Source organism: Protopterus annectens, chromosome 6.part0 (genome assembly GCF_019279795.1).
Source record: "Protopterus annectens isolate FY-2018-M chromosome 6.part0, PAN1.0, whole genome shotgun sequence".
Classification (NCBI taxonomy): domain Eukaryota; kingdom Metazoa; phylum Chordata; order Ceratodontiformes; family Protopteridae; genus Protopterus; species Protopterus annectens.
The window spans coordinates 1157750958-1157766561 of record NC_056737.1 but is presented as its reverse complement, the minus strand read 5'-3'; the positions used below and the strand labels follow the sequence as shown (position 1 = coordinate 1157766561).

Below are 15604 nucleotides of genomic sequence, written 5' to 3'. Positions count from 1 at the left end.
ACATTAATCAATCTATCAATTTGCCGGTATTATTCCACATATTTTCTAACAAAGGTGAATACACATTGCATTTATTGGATTTCCACGGGCAATTACCTTTTTAATGCACAGAACAGAAAATACCAGGAAAATTGGTTATTTGTCTCTTTCTGACTTGAATCTTAGAAAACCCATTTCCAAAGTTAGTCTAGCCAAATGTCTTATAGAGTTCTTATATATACACAAAAAATTGGGCATTAGTTTATATAGGTTCATAGGTTAGTACTAGGTTAACAGACCTTGTGGGTCAATTTAAGCCTAATGAGTTACCCCATGTGAGAATAAATCCCTGCTCCTTGTGTCCGTAAGGTAAGCAGCTTAATCTTTGTCAGCCTCCCACTCCAAAACCATTACAAGCTTATTCCATGAGATCCATGTCTAGTTTACCAGTCTTCCAGTCTAGAGCTTCCATGGACAACATTTTTGCAGCAGCAACTTGGGCTACTCCCCACACATGTTACTCATTGCAAATTGGATACGGTTTCCAGGAGTAGAGCTCCATTTGGTTCAATGGTGCTCAGGAACTTCCTTCTTTGAGTCCACCCATGAATTTAAGTAAGTAACTGGGGACTATGTCCCTTAAGTTGTGGACAGAATGAAAATTGACATCATATGAACAAGTTATGTACTCATCAAAACGTTCCATTCGTGTTGTCCATTTTCATTCTTCCTGAACTTCCCTCCCACCAACCACCTGCCCTGATTATGCCGCTTCCTTGGAACATGGCTCCAGATGTATTCTCCTCTCTCTCTAATTCAATACTTCTTTCTGCTGATATTAGCAAACAAGATCTGAGGTACTTGGGGTTAGTTCATTGTGGGTAAGGGAATAGCTTGAGTTTTCTGGTTGCCGCAAGCTTTTGCATTGGCAAATTCTGATCTCAGGGACCAGATCCAAACCCATACGTTATGGAAGAATGAAAATGGACAACTTAGATGGAACTTTATGGTGAGTACATAACTATATTTTTCTTTTAGTTCCACATATTTTATTATTGTAGCCTTTAAGGTATTCAGTCACCTCTTAAGAAGAAACTCTGTTTGCACTTATGATGTTAATATTGCTGTTGGCACACACTTTGTTCTTTCAGCTTTGCATCTTAAATTCTGGGTTAGACTTTTAAACGCTTCATTATTTGTAGCACTGTCTACTTAGGGAAGCTCTGTACAGCAACTCTGGGGATTAATTTGAAATAGAATTCCTTGATGAGACTTTCTTGCTGTATAAAGATGTGTTTGAGTCTGTCCCAACTCTTTCCAAAGTTTAAGAAAACTTCATAGAGTTGAAAGCATCGTGGAGAAACTTCCATCAAATTATTATGGAGCTACCCTAGGCTGGATCTAGTTTGTTTTAGACAGTTATTATACTTGAGCTTGCTGTCTATTTTAAATACTCTTCAGATTGTTTCATGTGTTGCTTGTATCCTAGGTTAACTAGTGTATGCTGGTCTTACATATTTGGTGGACAAGTTGCTTGATTTCTCTCTCGCTTTCTCTTTCTTTTATAGTGTATAATTCAATATACTTTGAATTAATTGAATACAAGGTAAAAAGTATCTCTCCGTTTCTTTCAGGTCATTATTAGGCCATTATGCATGTACTTTACATATACTGGTAATCTGAGAATTTTGTTTTGTTTTTGGGGTTCCAGCAAAGTAAACTGTATGTTTTATTTAATGTTGCTTCTTTCATTTAAATAATACTACTCGTTCCTTGAAGGATCTTAAAGCAAGAAAGACCTGAATTGGCTGCACTAGCAGATTCTGTGGACTTAATGGAATCAACAGGAATTGCATCAGATAGCTCAAGCGATTCATCCAGCTCGTCCAGTTCCAGCTCATCAGAGTCCAACTCTGAGGTACAGGATGTGATTCCTTATGCCAGTATAGTTGATGCATTTAAGAAATGTTCTTGTTTTCTTATATGTGGTAGATAGTAGTTATTGCTGACTAATTAGATATGTAGTGGTACTTTTCCATTAACAGGGCAACACTTTTTCGGCAGCTGCTAATGTTCTTCTCCTTGGAGTGCTATTCATTTTCTGTAAGGTCAGCACTGGTTATTTAACAGTCCTGTCATGGTTTCACTTTTGCCTTTGTTCTCCCACCATCCGCGGATTTCTAGTGGTTTTTTAACATGATGTGAGTTATCGAGGCTGACTGTATGTTTGTTTATCCAAAGTGAGGGGGCTACTCAGGAGGACGAGCCCTGGCTTGTTAAACATCTGCCACTGTTCTGTAATTGTGCTGGAAGATGTCTTCTGACTTGAATTCAGTTCAGCCCTCATTAGAAATGTTGTGACTTCCATAGTAAGTGCAAAATTTAGGAGGAGACAACACATTTTATGAGGAAAAGAGGAAGAATATCAGGCATAAATCTGGACATTCTGCCGTGCAAACAAAAGGAACGTGCTGGGTTAGATGATGGTCAGTGTTGCTCAGATAACGTTTCTGACGGTATTGCACATCGTCGGTAACTGATAACTTCACCAACAGGAACTGCTCAGTAAGGTTAAAGGTGGTAATAAAAATTAAAAAAGACCTTCAGTTAGTAGTCCCAAAACAGGACTCGCCCTCCTCCCTTCCAAGTTTTGTACCGTGGCACAACACATGGTTTATTTGGAGAGTTTCCGTTAAGGAAAAGAACATTAATAGTAGCCGTAAGTATATTTTAACATGATTGTTTCATTAATGTAACATAATTGTTTAATGCTAAGGCATTTAATACATGTATTTTATTAGCCTTTCAAATATGGTCTGACAGTAATTCTTGCAGTACCTGGTGAGTCATATTAGTGTTATAATTATTAATATGATGATTATAATAGCAGCCGAAAAAAGGTGTTGCCCCGTTAATGGAAAAGTACCCATTTAATTATGTATACTAAATGAAAAGCTGCATTTTCTGTTTGTAGATCACAGGCTGGCAAAAATGTTTGTATAGTTAAAATTAGTTGGCAAGTAGTGCTTTACCAGAACCATATGTAATGGGAGCTTTAAAAACATGTCAATTTATTGATCCACCAGCATTAACCAACTTTATAACAAAATAGTCTTTCTCCATTAAAGACGCTATCAAAAGGATTAGCAGAGAGTTAAAACCAACCATTAGGAAGATCAGTGCAAAAGATGAACTGAAATTAACATCTGAGGTGTAGGAAAACTATAAATCCTTTAGTGATGTCATAAAACAAAGAAATGAAACCCAACAGTGTTATGAACTAATCCAAAATGGCATTACCCAGTCTGACCCCAGAGACCTAGGTCATGTAGTTGGTGACAAAATTTCTTGCCAGATTTATCCCAGAAACATCACAAATCCACAAGTACCTAATCCCCACATCCAAAAGATGATCAAGAAACAGGTCTTCAATGTACTTTCAAAAACTAAAAATACCACCTCCATGGGCCCCAGACAGTCTACATTGTTACCTAATAAGTAATACAAAACATGGTCTTCTGGAACCCAGTTTTACCTTATTTAACTTGAGCTTAGCCACAGGATATGTCCCAGAAGTATGGAGAATGGCTATTTTGATATATGGTTTGAGGAGGTGGTAGACCAGAGTGTAAACTCGGAGGGTGTGCAATTGGCAGGCGCTGATGATGCGTGAGTGCAGTAGCTATATTGCTTTGAGGCCCAGGCTTCCTATAGTAATGCCTGTTCTGTATTTGGAATCATAGCTGAAATAATCAATGTTCTTATAGCAGGTTTTAGAAGAAAAACGTCCCACTTTTGTGTGTGTGTTGAAGAGGGCACCATTTTGGGGGTGAGCACAGGTTGTGCAAACACCAGATATGACCAATCTGTGGTTCATTTAAGCTTAAATTGTCTTTATTTGCAAACCCATGGAGTACATTGTCTCTGACTTAACTATGACATTAAAAATCTCATTTATTCAAAGTTAATAAATATTACATGTGGCAGGCAGCAGTTTTACAACTACAACCACCCTTGTCACTATCATATGTTCATTTATCAGTTAACTCTGTTACCTGATTGTTTCCAGCCCCCTCATAAGAGCAACCAACAGGTCCCACCTTTATTACACTCGCAAACCCCTCCCATCTTTCCAGTAGCCAACCACAGTGCTAACCCAACACTACCTCCTCCATATTCCCACTACTATCACACCTGCTCAATTAACATGTACAAGCATACCTTACCTATGCTCACTGCACGCACTCTCCTTGCATATCTTACATCCTACCAAAGCTCCATCATTCCCCCACTCAACCACTACCACTGTACTACTCACACCACCACTCATGTCTCACCCTCACTGAGCTCCCCTCCCACCAACTCAAGAAACATCCCCATGCACCCCCCACATATTCTACCAACTATATTACTCAAACATAAAGCATCCCTACAACTTAACACAGTAACCCTCCCGCCATACCTATTTCCCAAAGGGCACAATCATAAAGTTTCCCTTATAAACAAACACATTCAAAAACTGAGAAAACTAATAACCTCATGCATATCTAAACTAGCCCTAAGTGGAGATATCCACCCTAACCCTGGCCCTACCATCTCCAACCCCAATCCTCATAATCAGACTGGAAACCACAGCTTCTCCCATATTACAGCCAATAGAAAGCCAAGTGACTTCCTTATACTAAGCCTAAATATTAGAAGTATATCCAACAAAGTCCATGAACTCCATGCCACCATAGACTTGTACTCCCCAGATATAGTCATCCTGACTGAAACCTGGCTAAAACTTCACATTACCAGTGAGCAAATACTCCCTACAGGTTATGGCATACTAAGAGTAGACCGGCTAAACAAGAAAGGAGGCGGTGTAGCTATAATATTTAAACAGCATCTAAACATCCAGATCTTGAAATCATCAGCTCCACAAATAGGCAATGAAGAAATAATATATACCAACCTCAAAATAAACCAAAACAAAACCATCAACATAATTGGTTGCTACTTCCCACCTGGCTAAAACATCCCACCACTAGAAAACCACCTCAGCTGGTCTACCCACCATCTCCCCCAAGAAACTATCATTTTAGGTGATTTCAATATTGACTGACAATCCTGTTCTGGCATTCTGGCAACCATCCCAACCCATCATGTAAACCTTCATGACTTCACCCAACTAGTCCAGTCGCCAACCAGGATAAATAAAAACTCCAGCAAGCACACTACTCTGGACTGGATACTAGTCAGTACGAGCCCCCAGTCATATATAACAGGCTGCTTATCAGATAGCCTCAGTGATCACTCCCCGACATTCCTACTCAAAAAATACCTATACCAAGCTAAACCTGTCATCTACCATCAAATACGTAAAAAACTAAACTTTAACCCACTCACATTCATCTCATCCCTCAAAGAATGTAACTGGCATCCTCTAAAGTACCTCAGTCTTGATGACACAGTTGAATTTTTTAATACTACCTTCCTGAGCATCCTTAATTACCATGCCCCCATAAGACTTTCCAGAATCAAAGCACAACCCTCCCCATGGCTACAGAAAACCACTATTTCAGAAATGAAAAACTGGGATAATGCCTGGGAGCACTGGCGCAAAACCAAACCCCCCTCAACTAGACAGAAATTCCTAGAACCACGCAATAGAGTCAAAAAGCTAATAAAACAGGACAAATTCCAGTACTACCAGTCTGCCCTAGACTCCTCCCAACACAGCCCCAAACAATTCTGGTCCTTCATAAACTCCATCCTCCACCCAGGTAAAGTCAGTACCCCTCCTCCTAACATCCCTCACTCCTCAGAAAATATTGCTACCTCATTCAACACACACTTCACACAAACCATACTATCACTAGCTAAACAACACAACCCCCCTCCCCTCCAGCCCACACCTTCAACTAGTAATATCCCCACTGCCTTCTCTTTTTCTCCTGTACCTACCTCCAACATAAAAAAACTCTTAACTAAACTTAAGCCCACCAGATTAGCAGCAGACAACTTCCCAAGTGAATACCTACAAATCGCAGCTGATGCTCTGGCCTACCCAGTATCCATCTTGATTAACCGATCTCTGTCAGAAAGTTACGTTCCCACACTGTGGAAAGTATCACATATAATTCCCCTCCACAGAACTAACCAGTTACTGCCCCATAGCTATTCTCTCTCCACTCTCCAAAATACTAGAGAGATGCATACACTCAAAGGTTTCAGACTACCTCCTTACTAACAACCTCCTTTCCAGTACTCAGCATGGTTTCCGACCAAACCATAGCACCACCACCGCCTTACTCTCCTTTACTAACACTATCCTTCAGCATAAAAACAATGGCTATCTCTCCTCTGCTACTTTCCTAGACCTATCTAAAGCATTTGACATGGTCCCACACAAACAACTTATCTCTGTCCTTAATAACCTATCCTTCTCACAATCAGTCACCAACTGGTTTCAGAGTTACCTGTCTGACCACCAACAATCTGTTGTATGGCAAAATGACATATTTCCCCAACTACCTGTCTCCATATGGGTTCCCCAAGGATCCATCCTTGGACCTCTTCTCTTCTCTATTTTCACCAATATGCCACCAAACATGGCACACTCATACAATACTCAGATGAGACAACCATCATCTGCTCAGCCCAGTCCCTACTCAAACTGAAAAAAGTCACACAGGAAGCCTTTTCCTTTGTTGAAACTTGGTTGTCCGATGCCCAATTAATACTCAACCCAAACAAAACTAAACTACTCGTCTTCCAACCCACCAAACATACTCAAAACAACTCTCACTTTAACATCACAGCAAAGGACAACACCACTATATACCCAAATGAACACACCAAATTGCTAGGAGTGGAAATAGACAATAAACTAAAATTTGACATTCACATATCCATGACCATAAAAAAAGTCCACAAAAAACTAGGAGCACTATACAGAAGTAACCAACTTCTCACCAAAGCAGCAAAGATTTCAATAGCAAATTCCCACCTTATCTCCACCCTACTTTATGCCTCTCCAATATATACCAACCTAAGGCAATGCGATCTAAAGAAGCTAGAGACCTTCTACAACAAAATCGCCAAATTCGCCACAGGGGCATCCTACCGTAGTCACCACTGTCTTTCACTTGCTGAACTGGGCTGGCTTCAACTTCCTCACCTTCTTCAATGGTATCCACTCTCACTCGCCCACAAACTAGTAAACCATCCACTAAATGTCCCATCCCTCCAGAATCTACTCCAACCCTATTGCACCACCAGACCACTAAGATCCAGCAATAAAAATCACTTGCAGATCACTAAAGTCAATAACTCTGCTGGTGAAGCACTAATGTTAAGTTGTCTATCTCGCCTTCATTCTGGTTGGGGGTTCGGAGCCGATCTGCTCCGACTCGGCCATCTTCAAAAACTCGAGAGCTGCTTACTGGCTCGATGGCCCCCCTATATCCCATGATGCCTGGCGCTAGATACCCAGATCTCGGTTGCCGCTTCTGCTGCGAGGTTATTCTACTGGCTCAGGTCGCATAAACTTCTTTATTATTACTGTATTTTTCTTGTAAAGAGACTGTATTGTAATGTAGAATTAGTCGTTAGTTAGACTTAGTAATTGTAGTTAGCTTTTCTTCTAGATAAGCGTTTTCCTTCCTTAAGAAACTCGTTTAAGTTAGAGAGTTCCCCTCCCCCATTCTCTCCCTTTTCCACAGAAAGGTTCTTTAAGTTTAAGTTAGAGGTTAACCTTTCTTTTTTATCTCCCTCCCAAAAAAAAAAAAAAATCTTTTTCTCTATTAATCTCTGAAGTGTTTAGTAATAGTTTTGTTATTCTTTGTGGTAGTAGTACTTTTAGTGGGTTGTGGTAACTGTAGAGTGTTTATATTTCTGTTGGTTACCTTAACTATTTGTGTGGAAACTTGTCCTTGGTTTTCTCCCCAAGAATGTCCAAGGATCCAAAACCGTCCAGATTCAAGAAGTGTGACTCATGCTGTCAGACGATGTCTCTGTCAGATGGTCACACTTCTTGTGTTTATTGTCTTGACGCTGTGCACCTGCAGGACTCTTGCTCCATCTGTCATGCCTTCAGTCCAAGATTCCTGCAGGAGCGCAAAAATAAATTGATTCTGAGGGGTCTGCTTAAAAACCCCAAGATTCACTGTCAAGTCTCAGCCGGTGAAATCTTCCAGGCCACCTAAACCGTCGGCTCCCAGTTCGGAGCCGTTGTTGGGTGAAGGCACACAGTCCATTTCGGCTCCAGCTGGAGCCGATGTCCCTTCCTCCTAGTCTGCTCCGACACTGTCTTCGGAGCCAGCTGAGAGTCGAAAGAGATCCAGGTCTCCTCATTTGGAGTCGATACGTTCGGCTCTGAAGTCGCCCCTGCTCCAATCGGAGCGTAGTCATCGATCATCCCACTCTTCTCAGTCCTCTAGACTTTCGGACCATGATTTGTAAAGAGGTGGTCAGTAGGCTCTTGAAATCGCAGGCCCTAGCCAAAATGTTGTCCAGCCCTCCTCATCAGGAGTCTGCTCCGTCCACAGCTGTTGATATTCCTCCTCCTCTTCCTTTGAGCTCGGAGCCAGAGTTCGTTGGGGTTCGAGTCGTGGAACGGACGGCGCCAATACCCTCCCTTTCGGTTCCATCGTCTGCACCGTTCCTTTCCATGGTACCTTCCCTGGAGGGATCTGGGCGCCGAGACTCCCTTGTCTGCTCCGAGGGGGCAAGTGGCATTGGACCCTTGTCCAACCCTGCTGTCCCTCTCAGTGCTTCGGCGCAGGTGAGCTCGGCTCCCACATCTGCCTCAGAGCAGTCTCCCTTGGTGCGGGGAAGGCTTTTGGTTTTGTCGGAGCCTGAGCCTTCTCTGTGTCCAGGCAGGGACGCCTTTGAGGTGATGTGGAGTGTACTGGCCCCTGAGTCAGTCCCACGATCGACCCCATTGGCTCCTCCCCCTAGGGTACCTGCGTCAGCCTCTGCCCCTCTTCCAGACTCCAAGCGTGGGGATCCAGCACTCCAGAACACCCCTTTGGGTGTATCCTCCTCTTCCGAGGCCTCTCCTGATCTTTCAGAGGAGCCACCTCACAAGAGAAAATGCAAGAGGAAGCATGTTGACTCCTCCAAGTCTGTCACATCGGATACTGACTTAGAGGAGTCGGAAGGGTCCCCAAGATCCCCCTCTGAAGATGTGTCGTCCTTAGGCATCCTTGAGATGCTTAGGCAGATGGGAAACTGGACTACCCTAAGCCCTTCCGAGGATGAGTCGGTATTCCTGGATGCGTTTGGATCCCGACCTTCCACCTCCTGGGTGTCTCTGCCTTTCGACCCACTGATGTCTTTGGTGGCTCGAAAGGCGTGGACGGCTCCAGACACAGTGGAACCGACCCCTAGAAGACCTGCAAAGTTCATTACTACCCCGCAGGACAAACAGTTCTTGACCAAGGGTGTCCCCGTTGATGCCATGGTGCTAGCAGCGAACACAAAGAAAGAGTTGGCTGAAACTTCATCTGTCCATCCCCCTAATAAGGAGTCCAGGCAGGCACAGGTGTGGCCCTAAGGAGGCACACTTGGATGCGGCTATGTAACTTTGCGGAACCTTTCTGAGCGTCTTTCACCAACACCCCCTTTGATGGTTCCTCTCTCTTCGGATCACAGGTGAAAGATACCCTTACCAGGTGTGAGCAGGAAGGCAAGAGACTCTCTGCTGTAGGAGTCCGTTTTTCCACTCCCTCCAGGCCATATCATAAGGGTCAGAAGAGTGGGAAGATGTGGTTCCGGAAATCCCAAGGAGCCTTGCCGGACACACGTGGTGAGTTTCCCTCCAGGGGCAGAGGAGGGAACAATAACAGATGCCGGCCCTCATGGCAGAGGGGGTCCGCAAAACCAGGGCAGCAGAGAATCTTTCTCTGACAAGCCCTTCCAGCATCCCTGAAAGGTTGCCCGGCTGCTCACCTCTGGAGCCAGTCTGGGGAAGACTATCGCTGTACCCAGGAGCCTGGCAAGACACAACACAAGACAAATGGGTACAGTCCGTCATATCCAGAGGCTACAGAATTACGTTCGTTCGCACCCCCTTAAGGTCAAACAAGTCCCTTCCAGATGTTCCACCCAATCTAAGGGACCAAGCAGTGCAAGACGTCTCAAAACTGAGAAGAAAAAGGGCCATCCAGCAAGTCCTAGCAGACCAACAAGGATCCAGAATTTACTCAAAGTTCTTTTTGGTACCAAAAAAGACGGGACTGGAGACCCATTTTGGATCTCAGCAGACTAAACAAGTCTGTACAAAGAACGAAGTTCCGGATGGTCACGCTTCAGTCCATTTTACCCTTTCTGGGTCAGGACAATTGGATGTACTCCATAGATCTTCAGGATGCGTGCTACCACATCAAAATGGACAGATGCTTCCGAAGATTCCTTCGCTTCCGGCTGGGAGCCAGCCATTATCATTTCAGAGCTCTGCCCTTTGGTCTAACCACACCCCCCCAGGGTGTTTACCAAATGTATGGCAGTAGTTACCGCTCACCTGAGACGGCAAGGATTCCAGGTGTTTGCATAGCTCGACGACTGGCTCCTCACTGCTACCACCAGACATCACCTCCCGCGAGCCAGAGACTGCACCATAGACACTTGCTCCAGGCTAGGTATCACAATAAATTTCGAAAAGTCTGCATTGTCTCCCTGTCAATCTATCACCTTTATAGGCGCAAATTTAAATACCAAAGACATGTTAGCGAGCCTCCCACCAGACAGGGTGGCAGTGATTCGGCAGCATGTCAAGGTTTTATTAGCTTGCAAAAGGATTCAAGCCAGGTTTGTCCTTCAAACGCTAGGTCTCATGGCAGCAGCTATCATACTTGTTCCTCTAGCTCGTTTTCACATGAGGATTCTCCAGTGGCTTCTTTTCACCCAATGGTCCTTCCAGCAACTTCCCACGTCTTACATGATTATGATCACTCAGGCATGCAAGAAGCACCTTGCGTGGTGGATGATCTCCACATCAGTGCTCCACGGCAGACAATTTGTTCTCCCCCCTCCAGTGGCTACAGTGACCACGGACACCTCCCTGATCGGGTGTGGGGGGGGGGGGCATTATCAGGGCAGAACAGTCCAAGGCACCTGGCAACCTCACGAGTATCATCTGCACATAAATGTCTTGGAGATGAGGGCCGTGCTCTTAGCATTGCAGGCTCTTCAGGACTCTCTTCCTACCGGGACCATTGCAGTTCAAAACGGACAGTATGTCCGTAGTGTGGTACATCAACAAGCAGGGCGGAACCCGGTCCTACCCCCTATGTCGAGAAGCACTCAGACTCTGGCAGTGGGTGATCTCTTCCCAGTGGTTTCTGATTATAACGCACATCCCTGGGAGGTCCAACATTATGGCAGACAGACTGAGCAGAGCAATTCTCATGCCTCACGAGTGGTCTTTGAACCAGGTAGTTGGGGACCAAATCTTCCGCAGATGGGGCCAACCTTGTTGCGACCTTTTTGCAACTCTCTTCAACAGCAAGTGCAGCAATTTCTTCTCTCTCCTTCCACTCCCCGGGCATTCCCCCAGAGACGCTCTAGTCCACGATTGGCCCCAGGGACTTCTTTATGCATTCCCTCCTTTCTCCTTTATACCGAAGCTAATTCAGAAGGCTACAGTTTCAGATTGCAAAATGATCCTCATTGCTCCTCATTGCTCCTTACTGGCCTCGACAAATATGGTTTCCGTTCCTACACCGCTATCTTCTCGAACAGCCTTGGACTCTGGACCTAGTTCCAGACCTCCTGATTCATCAATCGGGCGGGCTGCACCAATCCCTGCACACACTCCAGCTCACCGCTTGGTTGCTCCACTTCCAACCTTACCAGGCTCCCACATATTTCCCCCTCTGTGCGCGAAATCCTTTTGTCGTGTCACAAGTCTACGACCAGAAAAACATAAACTAGTGAGTGGAAATGTTTTTTCTTCCTGGGCAGAGGCAAAAAGTATAGACCCCTTTTCAGCCCCAGTGCACTCCATTTTGGAATTTCTAGCAGAGCTCTTCCATGCTGGTTCCGCTTCCGCTACAGTTAGATTCCAGTTAGCGGCAATTTCAAATTTTCACATTGGCCTGTCGGAAAACAATATCATGTCCCATGAGCTGTGTAAAGCCTTTCTCAAAGGAACCACTCTGCTCAGGCCCTCAGTGAGAGATCCTCCACCACTGTGGGATTTAAATTTGATTTTAGCTTCGCTAATTTTGCCCCCTTTCGAACCTGCAGCTTCTTGTTCACTGAAGTTCTTATCTTGGAAAAGCCTCTTTCTGGTAGCTATTACTTCAGCCAGAAGAGTTTTGGAACTACAGGCTCTTTCTGTCCGTCCCCCATACCTCGTGTTCCACAATGACAGGGTTGCTCTTAGGACTAATCCTTCCTTCCTAAGGTCTCTTCAGAGTAACTTGAATCAGTCCATAGACCTTCTTGTGTTTTTCCCTAACCACACCAACAGAGCAGCATATAAGTTGCATCAGTTAGATGTTCACAGGCAACTACGCTTCTACTTGCATAGAACCAAAGACATCAGGAAATCAGATCAACTGTTCCTGTCTTATGCAGTAGGTAAACAGGTTCTTCCGGTCTCCTAGGTGACCTTATCCAGGTGGTTGTCTTCTATCATCACTTTCATATACCAACTCAGAAATAAAGAATTACCGATCAAACCCAAAGGTCACTCCACCAGAGCTTTAGCCACTTCGGTGGCTTTTCAGGCTAGGTTGCCCATGGAATCTATTTGTGCTGCGGCCACATGGACCAACCCACATACTTTCATTTCACATTACAAGTTGGATTTGGTTTCCAAGAGCAGAGCTGATTTTGATTCCGCTGTTCTGAAGAGTCTTTTCTGATGAGCCACCCAGGTTTTTAGGTGCTAGGGATGCAGTCTCAACTAGCAAGAATGAAGGCGAGATAGACAATTTATTGATTTTTATTCGTTAGTTTAAAACCACGCCACGTATACATCCACCATGAACGCCTTAATAAAACATTCACAAGCATTTCCGTCATACAATAGACTTCATGATGGTCTATTGTATGACGAAAACGCTTGTGAATGTTTTATTAAGGTGTTCATGGTGGATGTATATGTGGTGTGATTTTAAACTAATGAATAAAAATCAATAATTTAGTGGACTTGGCTTCGTTCATCGTGAATACTGCTTTTAATACTTTTCTGAGTTATATTTTGGCAGTATATCCACTTTCTTGGTTTATTTTGAGATAGACAACTTAACATAAAGATGTTATGTACCTACCATAACGTTCCATGTTAGTTGTCTTCTTTTCGCTTTCTTTCTTGCGTCCCACCCTCCGTCCCCCAATCCTAGTGGACCGAGAAGAGTTCCTTTTGTTTTTGCAATGGCTGAGTCTTCCCTGGCTATTTCCTTCTGCTTAGTAGCCTCCCCAGTAGGAATTATGTGTTCTAGGATAGCATTCATTTATTATTATGGCTGCAGTTAGACTCACCAAATGAGATCTGGGTATCTAGTGCCAGGCATCATGGGATATAGGGGGGGCCTCATGCCAGTAAGCAGCTCTCGAGCTTTTGAAGGTGGCCGAGTCGGAGCAGAGGATCGGCTCCGAACCCCCAACCAGCAAGAAAGAAGGCGAGAAGACGACAACTAACATGGAACGTTATGGTAGGTACATAACTACTACTTCTCTTGCACCATAGCCAAATTATGGAACTCATTCCCACCCACAATTGCCTCCATACCATCATGCACCCACTTCAAAACTTTACTAAAAGCGCACCTAAAAACATGCTGGCTATGCCCTTGCAACTCCCACTCTAATATCAGCCACCCCATCCAAACACTACCTTTCTTTCCACTCCACTAACTACCTTGATTATAGCAAGCTCAGATACTCATAAGACCGTACTTATTATGCAGCAGGAACTTCTTCTTGTAACATTTGTTAATGTCTGTTATGTACTTCACAGATAAAGATTCTAGTTGTCTACTGATGTACTATGTTCTTCATCTGTAAATATGTTGTAAGTAATTGCTATGTAAATTGTTAATCGCTATGTAATCCAATGCAACTACTGTCTGTTTATTTTTAACTGTGGAGCTTTTCTCCCCAGGCCTCTGCTGAAAGTGGACCTACGTCCAGTCAGACACTCCCGGTCAACAAATATAAATAAATAAATAAATTTATCTATTTCCTCAATAGTTTGGTTTTGTGTAAAGGAGGTCATGCTTGCTAAATTTTGTTTACTTCTTTGAGAAGGTACTGTAAATTAAGAGACCTAAATATAGATCCCTGTGTGGTAAGGATGATAGTTGACGTGTTGAAAGATAGAACCCATGTACAGTGGTAGGAGATAACGCAGAAAGCTTAAAGGAAAACTCTACATTAGAACTAAAAAAATGTAAAAAATGTTTTTTTCAGTCTATCTTTGTTTCCAGACCTATTTTAACACCTAAAATTGACTAAGTGCTTTATTAGTAATTTTAGCTAGTTTACCACAACATGGCTACCGATGGGGCTTGCTATAGCAATGTGACCTTCTTCTCCTTCAAGCCTTTTTCTTTCCCATAAAGCATTTCAAGTCTCCTTTCTGTGACTCATGCCAGACATAAGGAAGTAACTGTGAATTCCCATGCCATTGACATATAATGGGAAATGTGTGACTCATTGTCAGTTTGTATTCCTTCTGTATTAGGCCTGCTTCTTTTCTGTTGCTAATCACCCTCATTTATGTTTAGATCACAGCTTGCTTTACAGTATAATTTGAAGTTATCTAGCAGCAGACAGACTTGTAGCTAAATTAGATGCCTTTGTTCTAAGTGTTCTTTTGTAATCCTGCATTAATTGACAGTCCCCTCCTCCCACACTACTGCTGAGGTGTGAAACCTGTCACTGCAACTGACAGCTCAGAATTTAACGGAAGGGAGTGCCATTTCAAATGTCTTCCCCTCTGCCTGCAGAATCATTTGTTAGACAGCAGCAGAAAGATTTATGCAAACAATTTCAAATTAAATTTCGTACAGCAGTTGAGGATAACTTGTGATTATTTCATTGTGTACACTTTTTTTTATTTCCTCCTTTTTTCTACAAGACATTATTATGTTAACTTATGTTTGTTTTACAATCTCTTTGAGGAACATCAGCCTAGTGACATGTTTTTTTCTGTATTTTAAGTGACATTTGCATCATCTCCACATATTTTGAAGGACTGTAAAACAGTAGACTGCAAACCTGTGACTATGATGCTGGCACAGTAAAATCATGTACCGAAAACTCACTGTTTTCTATACTCCATGCAGTGAAATTTGTTTTGGTGGCTGGCTAATTATTTTGTGCATGTATGTATCACTTGCATAATACAGATAACTGAGGCACTTTGGGAGCTTAATATGATCATCTCTAATTCAGCTGATACTATTTAGCAATCCTTTAGTCCTTTTTCCATATTATTAAATTTACTTTGAGGGCCTCCCTGCCTTTCTTTGTGCAGATTTCACATCTTACTGCTACACTGGTCATATATCGAGCTGTTAATTGGCAGTAGACACTACTCAGCCAAACATTTATTCATAATTTTCACATTACTAATTTGACTTTGGTATCTTTAAAACAACAAAAGAGACGTGCAGTTCGCAGA

The 15604-nt window shown here is 43.2% G+C and overlaps 2 protein-coding genes across 2 annotated transcripts in view; both read left to right on the top strand.

Annotated features, from left to right (window-relative positions):
• IFIH1 (interferon induced with helicase C domain 1) overlaps nucleotides 1-15604 on the top strand; it is a 2457004-nt gene that overhangs the window by 1652255 nt on the left and 789145 nt on the right. The window lies entirely within an intron of this gene.
• LOC122804726 (bifunctional arginine demethylase and lysyl-hydroxylase JMJD6) overlaps nucleotides 1759-15604 on the top strand; it is a gene marked incomplete at its 5' end in the record, with an annotated part of 393936 nt that continues 380090 nt past the window's right edge. The window contains 1 exon segment of the mRNA XM_044074779.1: nucleotides 1759-1897. Coding sequence (XP_043930714.1) covers nucleotides 1759-1897 — 139 coding nt within the window.